The following is a 25,975-nucleotide window of genomic DNA, read 5'->3' as shown; positions in this document are numbered from 1 at the left end:
TGCAGGTGGGAGCCCAAACGGGTTTGGGAACGGCTAGAAAGATGCAAGGTGAGTACTGGGCCAGCACGTTGCGAGCTTAACAGAAGAATATCGGTTTTCACATAAAATACGTTTTATTACATTTGGGTAGCAAAAAACTTCAGACCACAAACGGCAGAGCAGAGCAGAAAGGAGATTATGACTCACAGATGTCAAATTACCGGTACAAGTGTAAAAAAAAAAAAATCAGCAACCAGTTTTTGTGGTTGTTTCTCTCCGAAAGTCTCAGCAGTTGGTGACACGCTCGCAGGGACACAGCAAAGCTGGGCCCAGGGGCTGCAATGGGGAGAGGGGTGAGTTTGGGGCTGCTCACCCTGGGATGAGGCAGAGCACGTGAACACACATCCAACAGGAACCCCCCTACGTGCTTCAGCTGCAGACGCAAATGTTAGAGCTCAGAAGTATTTCTAGCTTCAGCGCTGCCTTTCTCATTCAGCCAAGGTGTATTTATAGAAGAAATGTCGGTGGAAATAAAAGAAGCTGTGAGGTGCCGGGGCCAGCAATGCAGAGCCTGATGCTCGCTCACACAACAGCTGTTTAACCAAGGCAGACAGCTCAGGCTGTTTGAACACCAGCAAAGCACAGCGGGCAGCGAGCTGTGCCTGAAAGCTCAGCCTTGGGTGCCTCACATTTGTATTTCCAGTTCACCCTCCACTTACAAGATCAGTTCTTCATTTCTACACAGCACCCACACCGGTGATTCCCTGTGACCGGCACCCAATCACCCTCCTGATTCCTGCATGCTTATCGAAGCTCTGAGCCATGCTGGGTGTTGCAGGCAGGTCACGAAGGCTGAGCACCTTCATTTGCAACAAACCACATGAATCTGAGAGTTTGGCTGCAAGAATAAAACTTGGTCTCAATTCCACCCCCCTGCACAGGATGATGGACTTGTACCCGTCCTGCCTTGGTGTTGTTTATCCCCTTATATGATGGACAGTAATGATTGAAGGAAGAGACAGGAGAGAGGAGTCTGAGCAGAAAGGCTGGCTGCGATGCACGGTGGGGAGCAGGGAGAGCGCATGCGTGCTGCTGGGGGGGGAGCAGCCCCACAGCTGGCTGCAGCCTCCTGGCCACAGTGAAGCCATCAGAAAGCACCTGCGGCCCCCACGGCCCCACCGTTCCCTCATCTAGTGCTTGAGAACCCGCAGTGCTCAGGGTGAGTGCAGCCTCCTGCAGCAAACCACAATCCCCAGGCTGAAAGAGCAGGCATGCAGCGAGGCCGTGGTGCTGTGCCTGTGTGAGAGCTGATGGGGATGAGCTGCTGACACCATGCAGGAGGCTCCCACGGGCGGAGATGCTCCTGGATGCAGCAGAGGAGCTGCTGCTGGGATAAAAATGCTGAGCTGAGAAGGCACCAGCTGCCTCTCAGGTGTCTGTGCTTTAGCCCTGTTCCTGTGGGCTGATACATTTGGCTCGGCCTCTCCTGTGAGCATTACGGACTGGCTGAAGTCCCATGCACCTGTATTGAGGCTTCCTTTCTTCTGGACCCATACAAGGGCTCTAATAAAGACTGTTCTTGCAGCTTGTGTGTTGTTTATTAGAGAAGATGCACACACTCCTGGCATGTTGGCTCAGCGCCGATCCTGCAGAGCTGATGACTCTAAGACACAGCTACATGGCTGCAGGGGGCTCTGAGCTCCCCCAAACTCCTGTTTTGTTTTGCAGGATAATGAGGAGCACTTCCAAGAGCAGCATTGGGGCAACAGATCTCAAAGTAGAGGGAAGGTGGGGGAAACGAAGAGAAAGGCTGTGGACAGAAATTTCCTCCCAGGGCAGCTGAATCTCTCCTTCAAACTCGACTCCATCCTAGCGACTGCCTTAATTTGTGCTCACTTCAGAGCCTGCAACATGAAAGCCCCGGCTCTGAACTCCAGCTGAGCCGCTCAATGGCTCAGTGTTCGCAGAAGGCATGGAAGGAATCCATTGATTAGTTTCTTCAGCTGGGATGTGACCATTTGGAGTCCAAGACCTGCCAAACATGACTTTGCCTCAGCAACTGGTTCCTATTTGCTGCTTACAGGCTTCAGAAAAATCTTTCCTCTTCAACATCCAAGACTCGCCCTCCTTTTCCATTCGGTTGTTCTTCAATATTAATATCTGTTCCTGTTCTCCCCCGTTGAGGGAGGATGCTGGGCTGTGGACAACGGCCCTCCTGCCATTAATACAGTCAAAAGGTTTTGCTGTCGGTCAGAGATAACCATCTGCCCTCCCTCTGCAAAGCAGCCCGATTGTTTTTCAACAGTTTGGAACAAAGAAAGGACAGGCAATAATGGCACATTGTTCCAGGGATGCTGACTAACCTTGGTTTAAATGAATAATGATTATTATTCATTTCGAGTTGAGGAAAGGTGTGAGGACACCACAGCCCTTCTGCAATGTGGACTCAAGCTCTCTCCTAGCTGGGGCTGGCCCTTCCCATTAGCAGGGCCACATCTACTCCTGTTGAGCCTTTTTGCAAGCTGGCAGCTGTGGGCTCTCCTCCAGATGTTGTATCTGGGACAGCTCCTTGGGTTTGCTCACCTCTTTGCTGCTGCCCTGGGATCCTCTACTGCTGGGTGAGCAAAGGTGCTTTCCCAGCCCCAAAACTCAGCCAGCTTTGGGGTGAACACAGTGGCTACGTAAGAACACAGAGCCCCACCACCCAGCTGTTATGGACAGGAAATGAAGAACACCATAACCAATTAAAACTGCAGGGGGATATTTATGGCAGAATGTAATTAGCCAAATTGGAGCCTTCCCCAAAACTACCATGGGATTTTTAATGACTGCGAGCGGTCAGGGCCTCGGTTTGATGCTTTGTCAAGCAAACAATAACCAGAGGGCAGGAGACAAAAGTCAGGAGCAAAGAGGAAGAAAAAAAAAAGTGTTGTGCAATTCCAGGGAGAAACGGAGACATGAAAGGACTTACGGCAAAGGGTCATTGTTGGAAAGAGCAGCAGCCACCACTCCAAGAAAGGAAAGAGCAGGGAGGTGGCTCTGGGTGTGGAGGTGGCCCACTGCAATGAGAGGAAGGAGCAAGCAGCTGCCATGACTGTTCCCCAGGGAGATACCTTTCCTGGAATTTAAAACTAGATGAGAAATTCTTTCAAGAGCCGTAATAGCTGGGAAGCATTTGAGCGAGTTGTTGTATGCTGGTAAAGGGATGCTGGGTTAGTAGTCCTGGTGACAGCAGCCTCCCCTTGTTGGCTAAGCAGCCGGCACGCAAATACAGCCCATTAAGCAGCACATGTTGTGTGCCCTGCATTGCTGGCTGGGAAGGCTCCCTCATCTTATGTGTGTGGGCAGGAGATGGTGTCCATCATGAAATGCTGGCTTCTCTGTGGCCCAGGTGGCTACAGACCCTGGGGTCCCATGGCTGCTCCGTGCCCAGAGACACGCAGGGTCCCCATCCTCTGCACCACCTGCCCTAAAAACGACTTTCTGTTCGTGCCACAGAGCTGCAGACTTCAGCCCTCAACTCAGCCCCGAGCAGCCCAGATGCTGCCACAATAACGTCCTCTGATTGCCCTCCGGGTGCGAGCGGAGGAAGCCGCCTCCGAGCCTCCTCGGCTCCTGCTCTCATTAGCTTCCCAGCGGAGATGGCTCACAAAAGCATCTTTGTGGCCAGCGAGGCGGCAGGAACCCAGCACAGAGCCCCACAGCACAGCGCTGGTCAGAGCTCCGTGGGTACCTCAATCAGAGCTCTCACAAGCTGCTTAAGCATCTTCAAGTGTCTCCTGCTATTGGCTTCCCAGCGGTCCCATGCTGCTTCATAACCTGATTAGCTAATGTGAGCTGGAGCGATGTAATTCTGCCTTGAATTTCGTTGGCGGGGGGTGCTGTCACTCACTCGTTGCCTTGCTGGAATAGATGGCTGGATGGAAAATCCTCGTAAGCTGTTCTGCAGCTCTGTTTGCTCTTGGTACATTTTCCCTTTCCTCCTCAAGTGACAGCACTGAGTTTTTTGGTAAACAGGACCCAATGGTTTTGCTGTTTAACTGATGATACTCTCAGTTACCCCCAGCATGCATGGCTAAAACACATCAAACCTCATTTGTGGGACCTCTCGTCCTACAGATCTAGTCAGATCTCAGGCAGTCTCATCCACAGCAGAAATGAACAGCTGAGACCTCAACAACACATCTCTGCTCACAGCTTCACCCTTCACATTCACTGATCTCCAGCAATAAAGGTTACTGAACTCATTCTGGATGGTCCCTAAAATACCCCAGTGAAGCAAATCAGGATGCCATTCACCAACATTTCTCTGTTCCTTGTTTCAGAATCAAGAAGAAAAGCCAACACTTGAAAAAATGTCAAACAACAGCTGCATTTTGTTTTCATGAAGGTGTCGGGAGCCTCAAAAGCACCTTTCAATGACCAACAATGCAGTGCCAACCTGTACAAATTCAGAGCCTGAGAAATGGCAGCCACCAGAAAAACACAGTTGCACACAGACAGTTGGATCTGGTCAACACAGGGGAGTCAAACACTTGAGTGCAGTGACCCTCAGGTTAACTCTGTGGCCAGGACAGAGAGGCTCAGAAGATGGGAGTTTAATTCCTGGTCAATATTTCCACATGACCTCTTACAGACTTCTGTGCCTCCATCTCCCTTGTTTAACAGAAGGATGCTTTCTCACTTCACAAAGGGACCACGACAGGGTCAAGCCATGGAGAGATTTGAGGGGACAGCTCATGACAGACCAGGATTCCCATCTCCTGGTGTGCAGGACTCTGGGATTCACAGGCACCATGTCCACAATGGCCAAGGTCTCTCCAACCCAAACCATGGTCCCACCTCAAACACAACAGGCGCTTATGCAAAATCTATGGAGCTAACTCATGGCTCATTCACCCATGTACACCGTGCTTGCAGCACATGTTTATGGGGAATTATGGGATGGAACTCCCAGCAATCAAACCTTGGAGCTGCCCACCCAGGTACGATGCTGGCAGAGACACTCCTTGGGTGAAGGATTCTCCCATATGAGTGTTTCAAAGAGGAAAACCCTTGCCGTGCGTTGGAAACCTCCTCGCTCCCAATTGTCTCAGCTTGGCAGCCGGGCCTGATAGTGAATGAACGACAGAGAAATATTCTGCTCTACACGTGTTTGGGTTTTTCGGGTGGTTTTCTTGGACAGCGATCCTGGCTCTACAACAATGCCCGTCTTGTTCTGCCCCGCGCTACAGAGCAGGCTTGAATAGATCTGTCTAAAATTATAAGCGGGCAGCCCCTGGGCTCTGCGAGATCACAGGCCACATGCTGGGGCTGAACAAAGGCTCTGCTATTTCCTAACAATTAGCCCAGCTAAAAGGACATCTATCTCCTTCTATTAGAGCCACCACGTGCCTCCCAGTCAGTCCATTGTGAAGCTAATTAAATAACACGCCTCTCTCCCCATGAGGGTCTCCTGATTAGCTCGCCTCAGTCCTAAATCCTCGCTGGTGTAAATGGACAAGAGACAGCTGGTCGGTAGGGGCCTTCGACTCCGAGCATCGTCACTCATTATGTAGCTATCATCATCACCAGTTATTTCGGTTTTTTAATTATCTCCTGAAAGCCGTTGAATGGAGATGGAGAGATAGAAGGAGTTCGGCACACAAACCGGCTCCTTCCCTCCACTTGCCCCCTGCTCGCAGCACAAGTTGTGCAAATAGCTGATTTATTTGTGTTTTTTCTGGCTTGCTGGTAGCCAGAGGAATGAAAAAAGAGAGACACCAATATTTTGTCCTAAATACATTCTTGGTTAAAACAAACCACTTTCTTTTTCCATATGCCTTTCATTGGGCTAACATAGCAAAAAGAAACTAAGCAGGGAAAATCATGTGTCACTCAACCTGAGCTTCATCTCCTCATTTTGGCATTATCAAGTGGGAAAGAGTTTGGAAATGTAAACAAAAACATCCCAAATAACCTGATAACAAACCCTCATTGCACACAGTTCAGCTCTTCAAGGAGGCTGCAGTGGCAGGGCTCAGGTGCAGATGAGGTGCATCATCCTTGTGATGTCATATCATATCATAGTATCATAGTCTCGTGCGGGTTGGAAGGGACCTTAGAGATCAACCTGTCCCCATGGGGTCAACGCTGCTCTTTTGCAAAGCCTGGTGTGCACCTGCTCCAGCAAGCAGCCTCTCTCCCCATCACTCCATCCCAATTCTTCAGGGGCAGCTACGTTTGCAGCACCATGAGCACACAGGCTCAAACAACGGCACAAAACTGCTAAATCACTCCAGATGTTCAACACCTTCCCCTCACTGCTTCCCACATGATCCCCAGACCCGGAAGAAATACAACATCCCTTTGCCAAGTGTACAGTCAGCAATAGTTGCAAATATTACCTTTACCTCCTTTAAATCATTATTTCCCACCCTTGGCTATTTAAATCATTGTTTTCACACCGCGAACATGGCTGGAAAGCTGAAATGTGGGTCAGAAGAATAACGAGCTGATTTCCTGTGGACCTTCGGCTCCAGGACTGCAACAGCTGGATCCGCTGCTTCAGCCAGAGCTAGTTCCACCCAAGGAAAACAGAGAGACCCCCATTCTCAGCTCTAGTCATGGGGAGGCAGTGGGAGGAAGGGCACAAAGGAGGAGACAGATCTTAGTTTCGTTCTGATGGGAACAAGAGGAACTGACTTGTAGCTCACTCCTCTTTTCCAAGCCCATGAGCTGCCCTCGATGCTCACAGCAATGCTGGGCAGGAGCTGCTCCTGGTGCCTGGGTGGGAAAGTGCTGGGAAGCTTTAAAAGTGCATCAGAGCTCGCCAGGAAATATATTAATTAGCTCATAGATGTGTGTGCACATCCATAGGGTTTCACTGTAAAAAGCACTGGGAGAAACTCATTGCTGTCAAAACCATATTTCCCCTATGCTCAGGCAGTGCAAACATTTTTAATCAAATAATCAATTTTTACAAGGATACATCAACAGAGCCAGGTAGATCATCATTCAAAGATGCTACGTGACTTGCTTGATGGCCTACCAGGGGCAAATCCCAGAGTGCAGCCCAAAGCAACTCTTGCCTGTAACCTAAAAGCGCAACACACAGCTCTCCAGTCACACTTTCAAACCCAAACAGCCAGGTCTGGCTGCTTCACTCATCACAAATGCATCAAAAGGGCAAAAGCTCCCTGCCCCCCCCAAAAAAGCTTCGTGTTAACTGCCTGCCTCCCCTCACCCAGCCAGTGCCCTTTATCCTGAAGCGATGGGAATGGCTCTGCAAGCCACTTGATTAATAAGAACCCAGGGGGGAAAAAATCGTTTATATAACCTCATCTTCTCTAAACTTCCTAAGTGCTGTAGAAAGTGGCTGCCCTGGAAACCCAAACTGGAAATGAAAAATATTATCTCTTCCATTTATAAACATCTCCAGTGCTAATGAAGTGAGGAACTGCAGCACCGGGGAGGGGAGCGTCAAGATGCACTTGGCAGGCGTGGGAGAGCCCCACTAAAACCATTTTGTCTCAGGTGGGTGTGGAGGGGAAAGTCCTCCTGCCACTGTCTGCTGCTAACTGCAGCCTGCAAGGCCCCAGGGAAGGATGTTGGAAGACTGATGGTTATGGAAGGATCTGCTACACCAAACACGGAGACAGACAGACAGCCTTACTAGGTGTAAATGTAGGGGAAAGGAAGACAGGGCAACGTGCAACAAGACAGGAGCAGATTGATGAATCCTAAAAACAGCAGTTCTTATGGCTTGAAGCTGTAGCTCAAATGAAGCTGTAGCTTGGATGAAGCATTACATCCTGACAGATGGAATGGAGAGCACAAGCGTCCCTTGCAGACACTTGGTGGCACAAGCCAGGATGCTTCCATATGCCAACAGAGCTGACTGAACCAGTTTGCTAAATAACACCTAAGAGTGATCCAGGTTGACCTCTTGGGTTCAGCCACCCTCAACCCTGCAGCCCTTCAGGTCTGAATCTGAGAGCAAGGGAAGCATCGTGCAGAACAGCCCAATGTATTTCCCCATTTTCTTTCTATGTTGGCATTTCCCACAGAGATTTGTTTTTGCATCAACACAGGCAGCAGCAGAAAAAGCTGAGCTATGCCTGGAAGTGTTTGGCTTTCACTTTGACAAAATATTGATGATTTCTGCAGAGCAATCCATCACTTTTAGCAGTAACAAATGAATAGAAGAAAGTCAAAAAAAGCAGTATTTCATCTAGGTAGGGATTGAGCTGACACTAGCCTGGAATTCAGCACAAGTGTAAGGCAAAGCAGGCTACCAGGCTGCCTCGTTATCTTGTCACTTTGATTACTGTGAAGCAAGGGAAGCTGCTACTACTTTCATGTAGTAGCTGTTTGCCTGGATAGGAACACAACAGGAGCTGCAGACAAAGGGAGCATCTGGTCCTGTAGGGCTGGGCAGAGGCAAAACAGGGAAGAGAAGGTTTCATTGTCCCTGGAGATGTCTCACAGCAGACATAGGTACCCCAGGCTTGCAGCATAGTGAAGAGCTGGTCCAGAGCAGGACTAAGATGCCGGCTTTATTTCCATCACTGCTTTCCATAATTATTCATGCCTCTCGAGCCTGCAAAACTAGGCTAAAATGTCCCAAGTGCAGCCTCTTCTCCAAGATGCCCGGAATGACCAAATTAGAAGTTTTCCATGAGCAAGCTCCCTTGGGGCATCTCCTTCTTTTTTTCCTATTCTACCTCAACGCTGACATCAGTCTGGCCAAAACGAATGCCCGCTGCACCCCTTGAACTTAGGATGTGGAGAGTGAATCATACAAACTGGAGAGAAAAGCATTTCAGACGCCTGAAAAACCATCACTGATGAGAAGTGGCTTGGGCCATTACTTCCTAAAATCACGTCTACGCTTTGGTGGAGCAATTTATTCTGCTACGGAAAGCACAAATAACTAGAAGTGTTTTTGCCATGTACTGCTGCTCACACAACATATGCCATGTCAGCGGCCTCGTTTCCCTTTCCAGGAAGGGAAGTCATGTCATGAACTGTTGATTCTTATTATATGACTTTCTGGTGCGTGTACCCAATATTCTTGCTGAAATCAATGGCAGCATTCCCACATAGCAGGGGAGAGGCGGCCCCTTTCCAGTCAGGCTGCAATTAGCTTCAGAGTTAAAGGTTGAAACCTTGAATCCCACCCCAAGCTTTCCCTACAACTCCTACAAGCCATTTGGAAGCCAACAAGCCAGCAGCTTTTCTGCATCTCCTCCATTCAATGCAGAGACACCCTCATCCCAAGGTTCACTCACAGCCTTGTTAGCCCTGACTGCTGCCAGAGGCAGCCAGTATTTAATTCATTGTGGAATACCCAACAATTGACCCACTGCAACTGTTTCAAAGCCTATTGATACAAAACCCCACAGGGGGAGGCCCATCCGGAGAGCTGTGTAAACTGCAGCACGTGTTCAGCAGGCTATACATAGCTTGAAGGGGACTGTCACACCAATGGCTTGGTGTTGGTTAAGATGGCTTTTTGCTGCATTGGTTTCTTCGAGCGCTTACACAACACCATTCTCCAGAGACTTCTAGCTACTTGCCTGATCTCGATGAATTAAGTATTGCCATAAAATGGGCAATTAATTAATCATCTCTATCTCCAGAAAAAGAAATTGCCACGCAGTGGCCACAGGCAGCCTTGTAAATAGTTCAGACATCTCACTCTGGTGGAAATCAGCACAGTTTGGATGTCTGAAGACCTTCTGTTAAGTTACATAGCCAAAGTCTTCCAAACCTTGGAGCTGTTTGACACAATGACCTCAGTCAGATGTGCTAAAGGATGCACATCTCTTGTAGGACTTTTGGGGAATGTCGGACTTCATTCCATCCTTCCTACCATGTGGCTCCAATCACGGTGTTTCCCCTCTCTGCTCCCCATCTACCAACCTGCATACAAGCTCTCTGAGCTGCATGTGGCACAGGATAGCTCAGTCCTCCTGAAGGTGTCTGTACGCTCAAAATACCATGACAGACAGACAGCCCATCCTCAGACATCTCACTCCCCTCCCCAAGCGTCTGACAGCGTGGTCTCTCAGATTGTAGTGATGCAAATAGCTCAGATAAGGCTCAGATAAAGTATCTGAGCTCTCCAGGGCTTATCTGAGCTGAACACCAGCTCCAAAAGTTTGGAAATTTGCCCTGTGGGACTATCACCATACAGCCTGATTGCCATCTGAAGCTTCAGCCTCCAGAGGCTGCAAGAACAGCTCCTGTTCAAATGCATTCTTGAGATAGTGGGGTGGGACACAGCAGGTCTGCAGCACTCCCCTATCATCGCTATCTGGGGATTTGCCTTCTGGTGGAACACTGCAAGAGTCTGGCTGACGGCTCAAAGAACCGGTGATGGCACCTTTCACCACCAACACTTACACAGTAATAGATGAGGTAAAGCCTTCTTCAGTAACATCGCTGGAAAGATCACTTTACCCTGACTACAAAGTGCTCAGGGCTGGTTTTTCCTTTCAGCTGAGTCTCTCTGGGGTAATTGCTGGCAGAGGGAAGGCTTGCAAGGAGAGCATAGGAGCAGGGTGCCAAAATTCAGCTATGAGCATTTTGCTAAGAATTGGATTCCCAAAGCAGCCAAGGAACTGGGTGTAAAACCCATCTGGGCTTCACTGCAGATCTGTCTGTGCCTGGCAGGATGCAAAGGGGGTCAGCAATCACAGCAAGGAGCTCTGATGAAACAGATCCATGGAGATAAACATTCATGCCTGGAGATCCAGCCTTTCTGAAACCCAGGTAACTGCAGCATGTCTTAAGATGTGTGAGACCAGATAGCAAGTATCCATTTATAGTGGGCAACTGATAGGAGACAGCGCAAGTCCAAGGCCAGGCTTAGAGAGAGTAACTGGATATCTTTGTAAAGCTGGCACATAGGGCTATTAGCTCACTCACACCTGGGCTACAGCTATATTTTGTATGTATACACCAAAGGTCCCCCATTCCACACACAGATCCCATATACTGTGTTTGGCCAACACAGGAGTAAAAGAAAGTAGGAAGGAATCCATCATGAAAAGACTGCAACCAAGTCAAAGGCAACCTTACAGTTATACACCTAACACAATTCTAAGGAGAATCAAAAGCCTTCTGAAAAGAAGTGTTCAAAGGTCTGCAGGTATTAGCCCCGAAACCTGCTGATCCAAGCAGAGAAAGATTTCCTTTCTGTAGATGTTTGCAACAGTCAGACAGAGTTCTCAGGCAAGAATAGCTATGAAATTCTATAGGATGGCTCATAAACCATAAGGGGAAAGAAAAAAAACAACACTTAATTTCCTACTAAAAATTCCCAACATCTCATTCCCAAAGGACCAGCATGCCAAAGGGCCTCTGCAGAGCGCTGGCCCCTCTTCTGCATCAGCACTTGGCTCTGGCCATAAACCAGGGAATGGGGGGAAAAGCACGTGGGCAGGCTCCGAGCTCCTCAGCTCAGCTGTGTTGGCAGCACCAGGGTTAACCACGGCAGCACCCTGTAATGCAATGATTTCTGGTTTATTTCAGCAGGGGAAGTGTGTCCCAGCCTGATTAGCCCAATGGTTTCCTCTTTTCCCATAACCTCCAGACCCCCATGGCCTAAGTGTTTACTTTCTGAAATAAAAAATCTGCTAGTGTTTTTCTTTTTTCAGGGCATGTGTATTTTGGGAGGATTCGGGGGGAGGAAAGTGGAGAGGGGGAGTTGAATGGGATAGGAGGCTTGCATACACCTCCCTTCTCTCTCCCACCCCTCACCCTCAGCTCCTTTCCAGCTGCAATCTCTGAGCTGAGACTTCTGGCTTCATTGCAAGAGAGGGAGAGAGAAACGTATTAATGAGAGTTCAGTCTCTTGCTTCAGCAGCTATAAACACAGTGAACATCTGGAGGGAGAGAGAGGTGCTTCACGCTGCCAGGAGCTGAAAGAAACAGGCTGTTTGCAGGGTCCCAGCCCCCCATGCTCTCCACATCTCCTTCTGCCTGTCCTGTACAGACCCACACTGCTCTTCCAGCATCGCCCAGCCACAAATAGAAGCTGGCTTCGTTCTGGCCAGCACAGAGCCCTCTGAGGGCACTGCTGTGGGAAGGGCTGGCCACGTGCAACCCAAAGTCCCCAGAGAGGTGTTCAGCTGCTCATTGCCCCCAGAAGCAAGCACTCATGGGTCCCAGCACACTTCTGTAGGCAAACAAGGTTGGAAAAGAACAACGAGGCATCTGTGCTTTGTGAGGCTTTGCTCAAGTAAGCATAGGGTGGCACAGGATAGCCTTATCCTATGGACAAACAAGTGGGTGCACTCAGAGGGTGGTTCCCTCCATCCCTAGACAAGGACCTATACTACTCCAAGACCAAGTCAATGAGAGGCATCCACAGTCACCCTCAGTACACTGAGGAACAGCCCATTTTTCCATTCCTTTCCTCTTGGACTCTGCATCAACTGAGCCCTACCCACAGTGTGCCAAAGCCACCAGTACTGCTCACATTTCTGATGGTTCTGGTGCAGTGTTTTAAGAACATCTAGAATTCTCCCTCTGGCTGAGCATTAAAACCCCCTTCATGAGGTGGCCCCCAGCAAATCTGGAGGTGTCACCCCCCAGAGAAGTATAACACTCTCCCTGTTTCCACCCAGCACCATCCTCTGTTCAGAGCACGATTCATCCCACACGCAGCAGCTGATCTCCAGCTGACACAAGCCTGCAGCTCAAGTGGGAAAAGAGCTCAGTGCTCATTCTCTGGTGACAACCCAACGTGCAAGGATCTCCCTTGGGCTTTGTCTTTGTGAGGAAAGACAGGGATTTTTCCAAGGTCAGGCAGGAAACAAATAGAAAAGCGAAAGCCTGGATTTTTGTCATTCTCTTGCTTCAGTGCAAATAAACCTTTCCAAGTGCTGACTCGCAGCAGGTTACAGCAGGGGATGTAGAGGGAGCACACTGAGGTATCACAGGGTCACCTGCACGTCTTTCCTCACCTACAGAACAAAGAAGATCCACACAAATCAGACACCAATCACTTCCCATTAACCTGGAGAGCAAATCAGTGGCAGCCCAGTATCCTTCATAGGACCCTTATAGGAGTGCCAGGAGACACAGGCAGCCCATGGCTTTACAACTCATTCATAAGACATAGAGGGATCTTTTTTCTGCCTCTAGACTGAAGTAAGTGCCGTTAGTGGAGAAAATTGTGTCTGCCCTCCAACAAACCCAGAGTGCCCATTTATAGTAGGTGTGACATGACTTGAACTGTAGTCAATGAGACACCCGAAGACTGCCAGGAAGAAAAAAGGGTCAAAGAAACTCATTCTAGCCAGGCTATAAACAGCGCCAGAGCCCAAGGCTTGTGTGAGGCAGCACCGCCACTCCGGCTGGAGGATGACAACAAAGCCCAGCAGAAAGGCCTCATTCATCCCTTGGCAGAGCTGCAGTGGGACAACAGAGGAGAACTGGGGCAAGCTCTGAGTTTGGGGGAATGAGTAGCAATGGGTTGGGCAGAGGCATTTGCATAGATGACTTTTATTAAGCCTTGAAATGAATGGTATCTGCCACTTGGTCCCGCTCAGTAGTGGCTCACTGCTTCTTCCACCCACTGCCGTTTCCCTTCACCTTCTTCCACGTTCTCCCTCGCCCACTCCTCATTTATTAGGGAGAGAGGACAGCCGGGCTGTGAGCTGCCTGAGAAGTCCTGCAGGGTCTCACAGCCGCAAGCAGATGTGCGTGCCCTGCAAAGAGACGCCCATTCATCTCTGCAGAGAGCGTGCGGGGGAGGCAGCAGCACAGGGGAGGGGGGGAAGTGTTGGAGGAGGCTGAGAAAAGGAAGGAGGCCACAGTTAAAAATAGGATAAAAGGACATGAAAAAAAATGCAGATTTTTTTTCCCCCCCCTAAGCTTCACTTGGAAAATGTGCTGCAGCTGGAGAAGCCATCGGGCTGAGCCTGGTCAGCTTCCACCTTCCCCCTCCCCATGCTCCCTTCCTCCATGCATGGGCCTGGAAGACAGCCCAGAAAGTGCTCACAGAAAGAGCTTCCCCCTGGGGATCTCCACCAGGACCCAGCAGGGTAAAGAACAGGTCTTGTAGCATAGGAGGGCAAGGTGGGGAGAAGCAGAGAGAGTCTGCAATGGATGCAGGCAGTCCCCACATGATTTCTGCCTGCAGTGCACTCTGAGCCCAGAGCAGAGCTTGGAGAAAGATCACAGCAAGAATTAGGGGGGTGGGTACAAAGGGAGGGCATCTCCACGTGGTGTGGGGCAGTGCAATGTGCTGCAATGCTTTGTTTCAACTCCAAAGGCTTTGCTTTCCTGCCAAATCCAGCATGATACTGCTGCAGCCCAGGCTGTAGAACCCAAGACAAGATGTCCATCAAGCACCAGGGAGCTGGATGCAGGGCTGCATTAGGGACGCACACTGCCCCCAAGCCAACAAACCCTTTCTTGTGGGCTGAGAAATAATGTGTCCAAACAGTATCAGCCACAGACCAAGTCAAATTGTCCTCTCTGCACTGGGTCCTCCTACAGATCTGGGTGCTTGGGATCATCCTATGGCAATGATTTCTGTTTGTGCTGGCACTGAAATCCTTGAAAGCAGCACTAGCCAATGAAGCAGGGTCAGACCCACAGCTCTAACCACCTCTCTACAAAACATTTTTCATTCCTTGTCTTGCAGAATTCAAATTCAAACCCCTTCATTTGAGAGAAAGCAAGTTCACTCACACAGAGGTTCCTATTAGTGTCCAAGGGCTGTGAACACCTTCAGTCCAAGTGCGCTAAGTCAGCACAGCAATCAGAGAAACTTCTTCCGCCAGAGGCATTTCATCCTTCTCCTGCCATTAACAACAGTTTTATCTCCCCTATCACTAAGCAAAATAAACCAGTTCATAGTGGAAGGGGTTGTCAAAGTGACCTTGGCTCAGAAAGACAACACAGCCAGGCCAATGTCAGTGCTGAAATTATGATGCTGCTATCAAACATTTTCCTCCTCTCCAGTTTTGTGCCTAACCTTGTAGCCACCAAAAAAATATTATGAGGGAGTAATAATAGGATACTATTCCCCTAAGAATTGGAAATCCCAGTGCTAAGTGTGACAGCATCCTTTTAGTGCCTTTGCTGCTTCACAACACTCTTGATTTCAGGTCACCAGATCATGCAGCTAATGAGTAACAGTCTCTTCTGTTCCCACAGAAGCCAGCTTTCCAAAGCAGGCAGTGCTCACTGCTTGTTTTCTAACACCCTTGGTCTAACCTCTTTACTTGCTATGGACCCATTCATAGCCTGTTCTTGGTGCAGCCACAGTCCTGACTTGTGCACTGCAGATTGTGACAGCAAACTAACAAGTGAACACAACAATGCATCACTTCCAAGTTCATGTTGTAATAAAACACATAAAATAAAGCCCACCTCTTCTTATCCTTATCTACAAATCAAACCCACATTGGGCTTTTCTTTATACATATCACCAAATTATCTTAGCAGACTTCAAGCACAATGTAAATAAACTCACCTGAGCTTCAAAGGCAAAATATCTTTCAACAAAGCCAAGCAGCTCTAAAACTTGGAGAAGTGTTGTGGGTTTCTGTTGCAAGAGGATATATTCACACTTGCATTTTCCTTGCTGACTTGTTTCTTTCACCAACATCAAGACCATGAAAACTAAAATAGCTTCCAGTATAGCAGAAGAATAGATGACAAATGGCTTTCATGCACACCCAAAACACAAAGGAGAAATGAAAGACTGTTCCTAGCAGTATATACAAATGAGGGTTTCCTCTCATTTAAAATTAGAAACCCCTCAAGACTCTGAAAGAAGTGGCAGAGCATTAAAATAACAGTAATAATAAGAGAAAGAGTACCACACACTGCAACAGGAAGGAGCTGAACTTAAGTCTTAGGTCCTGCATGAGAATTAGAGGCCTCTCCAACGAGTCCCAATGTATTCCAAGATGGACTCAAACCTGCTAGAGACAGTGACATCTCTTTTTTCCAATGAGCTTTGAACTCTAATCTCTGCAGCAAGAAATTTCACAGACCCAGCACGGGGTAACAGAGATCTGGGTTACAGATACGTTGGTCCCTGGAGGAATCGCTTTCATAGAAAAGGGGAGAGGGGATGGAAAGGGATATAAAAAAACAACACACACAAAGAAAACTTTCCAGGCACAGATTTGCAAAATGTTTGAGTGAATCCAAATGCTGCAAGAGCAGATTTCATCAGAGCAGAGCTGACATCACGCTGAGAGAGGTCACCCACAGGAGTTGAGCAAAAGAGCTGAAAGAAGAACGGCTGGGAATAGACAGCAGACGTTTTCTCCAGCCACAGCTCTCCATTCGTATCCAGCAAACACACAAGTGTTCACCAAAGGAAAAAAACTGAAATGCCTGAATATTTGCCAAGGAGAGATCTCGAATTGTACGTTTGACCGCAGCAGTCACTGGTTCTGCTGAACTCTTTAGTTGCAAAAAGTCTCTAAACATCAGGGCTTTTCTCCTCCCAAGGGGCCGATGTGCATAACTAACAAGCCAGGAACAAGTCACAGAAGACCAGCACATGCCATGCAAAAGCTTACATGGGATTTATGTGCTTCACGATAGGCTTATGTGGGACTTAAGTGAAACATAAACTTCATATTGGCCCTTTGCAAAGGTCACATTCATGCAACTCGAGCTCTTTCACTTGGTTTTGCTGTTGGCCATGGTGTACCTGAGCCCTCCCTTTTGCCACAGAACAGCTGGGAAGTGAGACCTGGTGGTACCTCTTCCCAAGGCTGAATCACTGTGCTGGGGACAGGGAAAGCCTCCGAGATACATGGCACAAGGGCAGCAAACACAGCACACTGCAGGGGAAATGGGGCTTGCACCAAAGCCCGAAGCCCTTTGCTTATATCACACCTTTGGGTACAGACCTAGAGCCCTGCTCTGTCAGTTACACAAGCAGTAGCCCAAGCTGAAGTTCTGCTTCACAGGTTGAACAAAGTGCAGGGCAAGAATTAGTCACCGGTGATTTTGTAACGACTTTCAGAGTCTGAATGCATTACAGAGCAGCACCGTTTAGTCAAAGCCAGGGCATGAGCTTAACCGTATGGTGTATCACAACCACCCAACCCTGACAGTACAGCATGGCCATGCCCTCCATCTGCAGCCATATAGCACTGAATGCCCATCATCCCCAGGAGGAAGAGGACAGAAACCCAAATTCACTGTAACAGCAGAACTCAGGAGTGCAGGCTCCCATTCATGGAGGCCTCATCACCTTTCAGAAGAAACCAGCTCATGAAACCAGGACATTAAACCTGTCCATCACTGGGCCTCACCAACACAGGGAGGAGTGGGCCAGCCCTCCCCACGCCCCACATTCCCCAGGACAGGGTTCCTACCTGTGCCATAGTGCTCCAGGCCAGTGGGCACCTCCTGGATGGCTGCTTCATCCCATGGTGGGCAGCAGGTCCTGGGCAGGCAGCAGGCTGACTGCAGCCTGCACGGCATCCAAGGGTCCTCACAGCAGCTGCCAGCACCTTGCTTCTGGGCAAGGGAGGGAATCACATCACCTCAACAGCAAAACAAACCCAGAACCAACCCCTTCCCTCCAAGATAAAGTCACAAAGCACTTACCTGACCTGGCCCAGAACCACCCCAGCTGAGCAGCCAGGAGGACACGATGGGGTCAGAAAGCACCTTATAACACATTATTCACATATATTATCTGCATGTACTTGTGTGTATTACATAGGCAGGTAGGTGCATGAATGTGTGGCTGCATGTACAGCTGTCATTATTGATACATATACACTTTCATGCATGTAATATATACACACATATAGATGTATGGAAATAATCTCAGGATATCGCTTCCATTATGTATATACACACATTACATTTATCTTTACAGATATATCCACCATACATAAATACAGACCACATGTGCACACAGATGTATACACACATATACTGCATTATGTATTTTTATACATGCGCCACATACATGTATATATCAGTATATATCATGTATATATCATGTATATATCAGTAGAAGAATAGCAACACATGCATACACACAGCCATACACATAAATAAACTCAGGATGCTTTCAACCATTCATTTCTTTATTATTAGTTCCCCACATGGAAACAGTTTTGCTTCATTTCCAATCAATGTTTAAATGCCAAACGCATTCTTGGAACCATTTAAAAGGAAGATATTGAGCCGTGTTAGACATTTTTCATGTGTCACAGTGGCCTTTTCTTCCTAATTTGGTGATAATTTTGCTTTCTAGCAAGTCTTTTGTATCCCCTGGTGTCCCAGCTCAGAGATACAGCTTACATCTGACCTTGCCCAGGGTCTTCAATGCTAGCTGTCATTTCTTTGGCAAAACGTCCATTGATGTGATCTCCTCAATAAAGGTCATGTACAAACATAAGGTGATCGGCAGCACAAAGAGCACAGCTCAGGAGCAACACAAGGCACTATCAGACCCGTCCCACAGCTGCTGACATCCATATAGGCATGCCCAGCACTGCATTATAATCCATATTTTACACAACCATCCAGCAACTGCACAAACAAAAAGGGGCTGCTATGGGAGAGGAAGCTCAGTATTTATCAAAATACTCCGGCCAACCCAACCAAAGCTTTTCCAAAGCCAGGTCTGCTTTGTGCTGATGCTGCTGCATTCATCCACAGCAGGTGAAGGTCAGCATGGGGAGCGGAGGCTGCAGGACAATGGTTACCCTAACAATCCTCCTCTGACGACAAGCACAGGAAATCCGATGCAACAATCCTATTTCCAGCTTGGGTTTGCAAGCTCGAGAGGTTGAGATAAGCTCTGGGCAAACACTCAGCCTTTGGATGCTGCTCTGAACTACGTGGAACCTTGGGACAATTTAGCAGTCAACACCAAGCTGTGTCAGTGAATGGTCTGCCATTGTCACAGCAGCCAGAGAGAAAAGCCACCGCCAGAGATAGAAAGATAACCCCCCTCGCTTTCTTACCATCACTCCAGGGCGAGCCAAAGGATAAGGGCCCGTGCTGCCAATGGTTGTGTCCATGTAGTAACTCATCATCTCTGAGGTGCCTGCAGAAAGGAAAGCAGACATCAGATGTTCTGGCATGGCGTAATAACTGATAGCTTCAGCTAGACCTGCTGTAAAGCCTGTGCCTTCTCACAGCTGTGTAAGGGTAGCACTTGGCTGTCAATCTCAGTGACTTAAAGCAGGAAAAGTAAAAGGAAAATAAACTATACTAATAATTGATTTTGTGATTGGATGCTTATATATATCAACAATGCAAACACAAATCCATTTGTGTAAACTGATGGGAGCTGGACAACGATGAATGAATTATCACCTGGATGGAGCTGCTCAGAGGGTGGATGGGATCATATTTCCCTTGCTGTAGAATTGGTTTATAAATTTATATTATATTTATTATTTAAATAATTGCCATTTCTCCCCCTCCAATCCCTTGAGATCAACACCTTTCCTGCAGTTTTGTCAGCACTAACCCATCTCATGGCAGTGACCTGAGTGCAGAAGGGCTCATTCAGGAATGGCACAACAACTTGGAACCAAAGGGAATCACTGTTTTCATCACACTGATACACAGTGCAGCCCAAGAAGCCAGAAGAGCTGCCATGCTCCAGCTTAACTAAGGACACAGCAGCTCCAGAGCCTCTGAAATACACCCTTGTATTTCTGCAGACCTCCTGTGCTACAAATCATGAGTGCTGCAGATGCAAACATTCATCCAAGCCATCCTCCAGAGCCAGCACACCCAGGTTTCCATCAGCCTCTTCTCCATGCCCACAGCTCCTTTGGGCACTCCAGCCCCCACCTCCCTGCTCCCTGGGCTGGGGCTGCTGTTAGCAAACAGGCAGCAGAGGCAGAGCCTGCCCCAGCTGTGCCTCACTCAGCACCTCAGCAACCAGGGACTGCAGATAACGTCTCCCACCACACGGTGTGACTAATGGCCAAATGTGGAACACCTGCATGTATATGTGTATTAAATTATTATCATCATTTCCTGCTTGTTATTACTAACTTTTGCTCTAACACCAGGATTATTATTGTTTCTTACTTCTCTTTTTAATTCACAAAACTGAAAACTACCAACGTGCTGAAAGAACAACGGATCTGCTTCTCCTTGTGCTAAAAGCGAACCTAAACGCACACGTCTTGCAAGTTACTGTGGCTGAGAAGCCTTAACTGATCTTAGCATCAGAGCACACCCTCCCAGCCTGCCCTACCAGGCGTTAAAACACGTTGTCTTAAATCTCACTGCAGCTGGGGAGAATAAAAGAGGGTGCAGAGCAGCCAACAAAGCAGCCAACAAAGGAAAGTCACTCCACCCCATTCAGTTACACACCTGTCCCTCCGCTCCTAACCTTAAAAGGGTACAACTGCATCACCTAACTGTGACTGATTGTCCTTGTGCTCTGAAGTTAGGATCTATGTTGCCAAAGTGCACCAGCACAGGGCAGACACTACAGAAACATCAGGTTACACTACATCAGGATGACCCAAGTGCTTCAGCAACATGGGCACGTGTGAGAGCAAGGGGTGACAGCAGTGACATAGCGGCACCACAAGCAGAGCAGCCCGCTTTCCTGCTTTGCAGCAGGCAGTTGGGGTTTGGCTTTGTTGTTTCCCTTTGATCGAGTCACCCACACTGCACACTGCTTACAAACTGCTTTCATGCCTCACTGAGCATTGTTCAAACCAAACCTTCCAACGCGGTGCCACACGTTGATACCCAAAGCAGCACCCACTATGGTTGAAGTCTCCTACATGCAGGAGGCTGCTTCACAGCCCAATACATCTCTCACTGTCAGCAGGTTTCCCTGATGGTTGAGCCATATTTTTCTTCTGTTGAGCTTCCTCTAATAAGAGCCTAAATAGCTCCTCTCCTCCCTTTGGATGCCATTAGAGAGCTTTAATGACCACTCAGGAGCTTGCAGCTGAACTGAGTTCAATGACAGCATCCGTTGTGTCAGGTAACTTGGCCAAAATTGAGGAAATCACTGCAGATTTACACCAAGATAATCGAGATCTGCAGCTTGCTGCAAACTGTTAATAAATAGAGGGGAATCAGAGCCATTTGGTAAAATCCTTAATGACTTAACAGCTTGATTCATCTCATTGTTTGCTCTTATTATTCCTGTCTCATGGTGAAAACGTGTGGGGGAAGCAGAGCTTGTTTTGGGGCTTAATCAAGTACCAGCCAAAGCTATTAGACTCTTCAGTCATTTCAAAACTTAATTAACATTTTAATTTCATTTCAACATCCATCCCTGCTCTTTTACGGGAGAATTTTTAAGAAAGTAATTACTAAACTTAGTTTAAAAAGGGAAAAAACTGATTTGTCCTTAAGATAAACGCATACCCTTGTAGAAATTAGGAAGGAATTAAAATAGGTATTAGATGGAGATGAGCTGTATCTACTGGGTATATGAAGACCCTTCAAAAGGCTGCCTTGCAGCATTTAAGTGCTTTGTTGTTTTAAGTCTGGGGAAATGGAAGCTGAGTGAGACCACACTGATTTCCCTGCAGCAGAGAAGACAGAAGCTCCCATCTCTCCCATGTTAGCACCCTGCACAGCCGCAATATGACTGGGACAGCATCTGGACAGCTTTCTGCAGCCCTAGAAACCAGCAAGATTCACTTTCCATGAGGTTGGATGGGGAGCCAGGAGCGGCAATAGCAACCCTATCAAAGTGTTCCTAACTACAAGTGTGGGAACAAAGACTTGAAAAATGCAGAGGACACATTCGTCCTCCATGGGCTGCGGCGCGGGCAGCTCCTGCCCCAGAGTTGCTTAGTGATACCGTTTTATTTTTCATCAAGCAATAATTTATCATCTTTGAGGGGGTGGAGAAAATAGCTCATGGAAATGACTTTGTTCCACAAGGTTTTAACCCTTGGAACCCTGGTACTTTCCAGGCTGTTTGCCAATTCAATTCTCAAGGGAAAAAGTGTTTGTTGATCTCTTGGCATGCTAAAAACCCATTCAATTCATCAGACCTTGGCACCAGCTTAAAATAAAAGGAGCATCCCTAATGCGGGGATACGAGCGGTAGGAAGGATTGCATTTATCTCACTGCCAACTATGCACTAAATATGCTTCCTAACAGATCGGCCACCTCCTGTCTCTGCTTCACATCAGAGGCTCCTACATTCATTATGATTTTGAAACTTTGCAGCCTTCTCAAAGGTAACTGAAGGGAAGCCAGGCAGGGAGGTAAATAGCACAGACATGGGAGATAGAGAAATGCACTGAGTGCCCTTCTGCATCCTCAGTGAATACTCAAAGAGATTAAATGCACTGCCTGAGCTCACACAGGCAAAGGGAGAGTGAGAGGCTGAGTACCTGAGCCCTAAGGCACTGCTGTGTCGCCATGCAGTGGCTGCAATGGGATGAACGTGGCATCACCAAACCCACTGGTCATGCTGGGGAGGGTTTAGGTGGGATGCTGAAGCAGAGAGGCTGCTGCCGACAGTCACACTGCTCCCTCTTAGATCAGAGCTGCTATTTGCAACAGCAGGAAGATGTGAATGGGTGGGGGGGGTTAATTAGGTCATCTGTTATTCCACTCACGTATTTCCCTCTGTGAAATAATAGACCTACAGTGCAGCGTCATGGGCCAGATCCTCAGCTAGGGCAAAGCATAGGAGGAAAGGGTAGGGATTGTAGGCCCAGCTGTATTTGGTGTCTTGCTCCAGACTCCCCATATGACCTATGGAAGGATGCAAGGGACCAGCCTGCCCAAATCTGCTGGTGTTTTGAAAATCCCACTAAGCATTAAGTACTCAGCAGCTGTAGAAAGTTAAGAGAAACCAGAGATTCTCTGTGCCTTCACGTGCTAAGCATAAAAAGGTGATGATAGCACTGGGCTGCTTTCTGGTTTGGAGATGCACATGGCACCCTGCAGCTCAGGGCAGGGGCCATGAACAATCCCAGTGCTGGGTGCACAAAATACACAGCAGACATCCATGGAAATCACACCCCTTGGGTGAGTGGGGCCATTCCCTGATGCAATCATCTTGGTAGCCTTAAATATCTGGCTTACCAGAAAATTGTTTACAGGACAGGCAGGGGTGAGATCAAAACCCCAGCTGGATTAGAGGCAGCACGAACAGGCTGTAACCAGGAAACCACCCCGGACCCAGCCCACAGCCCCCAAAGGTGTCAGTTGACAGCACAGGATGGGAAGTTGATGGTAACTGTAATAGCAGGAGAGTGACCGCATGCAAAATGGGGATTTAGAGGATAATGGGAAGGGGGAAGGCCTTGGCTGCACTGCTTGGGGCCACACGGTGCCCACTGCCCCTATTTGGCTGTGAGAGGGGTGCAGGATTTTGCCCATCCCAAGCAGCAGCAGCAGCAGAGCTGCACATTGCTGTGGCTGCCGCACTCAAGGCTCCTGACTCCAATTCCTCCCATAGGCAAACATACGCAAAATGCTCACCTGTGGCATTTTCTGCCCTTTGGGGATGCCATTGCCATGGAAAACATGCGGAGGTGAGGCAACAAACCTCGCATAGCATCCCTCCAAAGACAGAAAGCAGTCCTGTCTGGGGGGGCAGGTCAACCTGCCCTCTCCCTGTCTGTGCACCCAGATGTGCTGGAGGAGCCGGGGGAACATCTGGGCCTGGGCACCTCTCTGGTCCCTTGCCCCATAGCGAGCACAAGCAAAGCCCCACCCCACAACCAAAGCTGCCTCTCAAGAAATAGAAGGAACTGCAAATGTAACCCGCTGTAAGAATGCCAGGGCGCAGCCTGCTACCTAGAAGAGGCTCCTAAGCACACATATCGACTTGATATACTCCATATATGAAATTAAAAAGGACTTATAAAGGGAAGCATCAGCTCAGACACTCGTAAGGCACTGCAGAACTATCAGCAAACACACGAATCAGCCACTGGGTGAAACTGGGAATGGAGAGAAAGAGTAAATCCCCAGCAAAACAAACCTTCTATCTATCATAGAAAGGAACACAGGTACCTACAGCCCACAACAGCCTTTAAAGCGACTCTCTCCCCACCACCACTTACTACTTATCTGGAAGACCAAGGAAAAAGCTTATGTCCTCCACGGCTCCCCACACTTGTCTCCGGTCTCTCTCCAACTACCTGGTGCTATCCTCTGCGCCGGAGCTGGGGAGGATGGAAATACCATAGTGTTTGCAGCAGGGCCGCCTATTCAAAGAGAGGGGGAGTGGTCAGCCCTGCACGGGCGGTGGGGAGGCGAGCCCCCTGCGCTCCGCTCTCGCTGGCAGATGTCACGCTGTGACCCTCACCACGGGGTGTGAGCTTTATCGAGCTCATTCCCAAAGCTCCTCTGGGCTGCCCCAGCTTTGAGGTGACTGCTGCCCAAAATTGCTATTTCTTCCTCAAAAGTCCCCTGGGCACCTCAGGGTTTCCTGCTCCTTTGCGCACAGCAAACACCGCAGTGCTTTTGGATGCCACCCTCTCCCCCAGGCATGGGCAGGATCCAGCTGCCAGGCTCCCACTGCCCATTTGCAGACCCCTCGGTGCACGCCTGCTTTCTTTTTACAATCACAAAGGCTGCATTAGTCTCCCTTTCTGTAGGGTACCATAGTGGGGAGAGCACTCAGGCAGCTCTGACTCAGCCCTTGCTGCTGGAGGCCCCACTAGGGCACCATGGGCTGCTTTGCCCCAGAGGGCAGGGCTGCTTGGTGGCTGCAGTGTGCAGGGCTGCTAGAAGAGCAGGGGAACGCTTTCCCTGAGCATGGAAAGAGATGGGGACAGAAACAAAGGCCAGAGCACATAAAGTCTTAAAATGTGAGGTTAAATTCCTTTCTGTCCTAACAGCTCTGGATCCCACAGCCCTGCATTACCCAGTACCGAATGCAGGAGGATGTGCCCATGTTGCAAAGCTGCCTTTTCCTCCAGGAGAGGGCTCCAGGCTGGAAATGCTCTGCACTCCAGCACATGTCCTTGCCACGCAGGAGCTGTCAGCTTGCTGGAAGGTTTGCAGCATCTCCACAATAAAGCAAAAATGCAGTGTGCGTATCTAAGTGCTATGGCTGGAAGGGGGGGGAGAAGCATTGCTCATCCCAGGGAAAGAAAGAACTCTCCCAGTTCATAACCTGGCATTTTGGTTACTCGCAGCTGAGTGGCTATTTGAAAAGCATAGACTGAAACTGTACGATATCAGACACGTAATTCCTGCCTGCACAGGCTTCTGTGGCATCTAATGCTGCCAAATGCCCCACAGTGAAATCAAATGTGCAGAGCTGTGGTGCATGAAGGACCCTCCTGCCCCTCACCTCCCAGCCCAGCAGAACCTGGTCTCTCAAACGCACATAGTGACAAATAGCCCTCCAAAATTCCCCCACAAACACTGATATTGAGGCACATAAAAGGTATGAAACAGTCCTTTGAGGACTTTCACTATCTCCTAAAAGAAGAATGGAGCTCTGTGTCAGCCCTTGCCTTCACTCACTTGCCTTGCCTGCACAGAGCTGCAGGTGCCATGAGTACACGTTACCTGTTGAACTCGCAGCCATAAGGCACGGATCTCTTGTGTAGCTATTTTAACTCAGGAAATTATTTACAGGGCTCCATCTTCTCAGGAAGGTTTCCAGCCTGCTGGGCTTTGGTACAAAGACTCGGTCACGTCTGAGCGCCAAAGGAGTGGAATGCATCCAGCAATCAATTTTTATCTGGGCAACTCTTCCCAAGGCTGCAGGATAACCCTGCGGGCATCTGTGAGCAAGATGTCTTTCTTTCCCTAAGCTGGATGATGTGCTCTGCAGCAGAGAGCTTTTCCAATACAGTAATCTATGTATTAATAGCCTCTGCGTTATGGCTGTCCAGTCGACTGTGTGTCTGCAAAATGGAGAGGCTTCTGGTTTGAGCTCTGCTGTGTGCAGGTCACCTCTCTTGGTAAAGGTACTGCTTGCACACGGTCGCCTGGTTTGGGGGTTACTACTGCTTCAGCCACCCGAATCCATTGCTTCAGCCAGCAGCAAGAAGTTGGGTTAAATTTAGGGCAGCTCATTCAGCT

The 25,975-nt window shown here is 48.7% G+C and overlaps 1 protein-coding gene across 3 annotated transcripts in view; it reads right to left on the bottom strand.

Annotated features, from left to right (window-relative positions):
- ETS1 (ETS proto-oncogene 1, transcription factor) overlaps positions 1-24,152 on the bottom strand; it is a 64,548-nt gene extending 40,396 nt beyond the window's left edge. For 2 of the 3 annotated variants that reach the window (XM_015884070.3, XM_085526070.1), the window contains exons 1-3: positions 23,998-24,119; positions 18,939-19,021; positions 17,328-17,472 (exon numbers count right to left, since the gene is read on the bottom strand). In XM_015884070.3, coding sequence (XP_015739556.1) covers positions 17,328-17,472; positions 18,939-19,010 — 217 coding nt within the window. In that variant the 5' untranslated portion in view covers positions 19,011-19,021; positions 23,998-24,119. Of the gene's footprint in view, positions 1-17,327; positions 17,473-18,938; positions 19,022-23,997 lie in introns of all 3 variants that reach the window. The other variant, XM_015884071.3, reaches the window with a different exon arrangement.
- Between the last annotated feature and the right edge of the window lie 1,823 nt (positions 24,153-25,975).

The sequence above is a fragment of the Coturnix japonica genome, chromosome 34 (assembly GCF_054131305.1).
Source record: "Coturnix japonica strain WE chromosome 34, WE-NBRP24, whole genome shotgun sequence".
NCBI classification, from domain to species: domain Eukaryota; kingdom Metazoa; phylum Chordata; class Aves; order Galliformes; family Phasianidae; genus Coturnix; species Coturnix japonica.
Note: the sequence above shows the minus strand (reverse complement) of the source record. Positions and strands in the feature narration are given on the sequence as shown.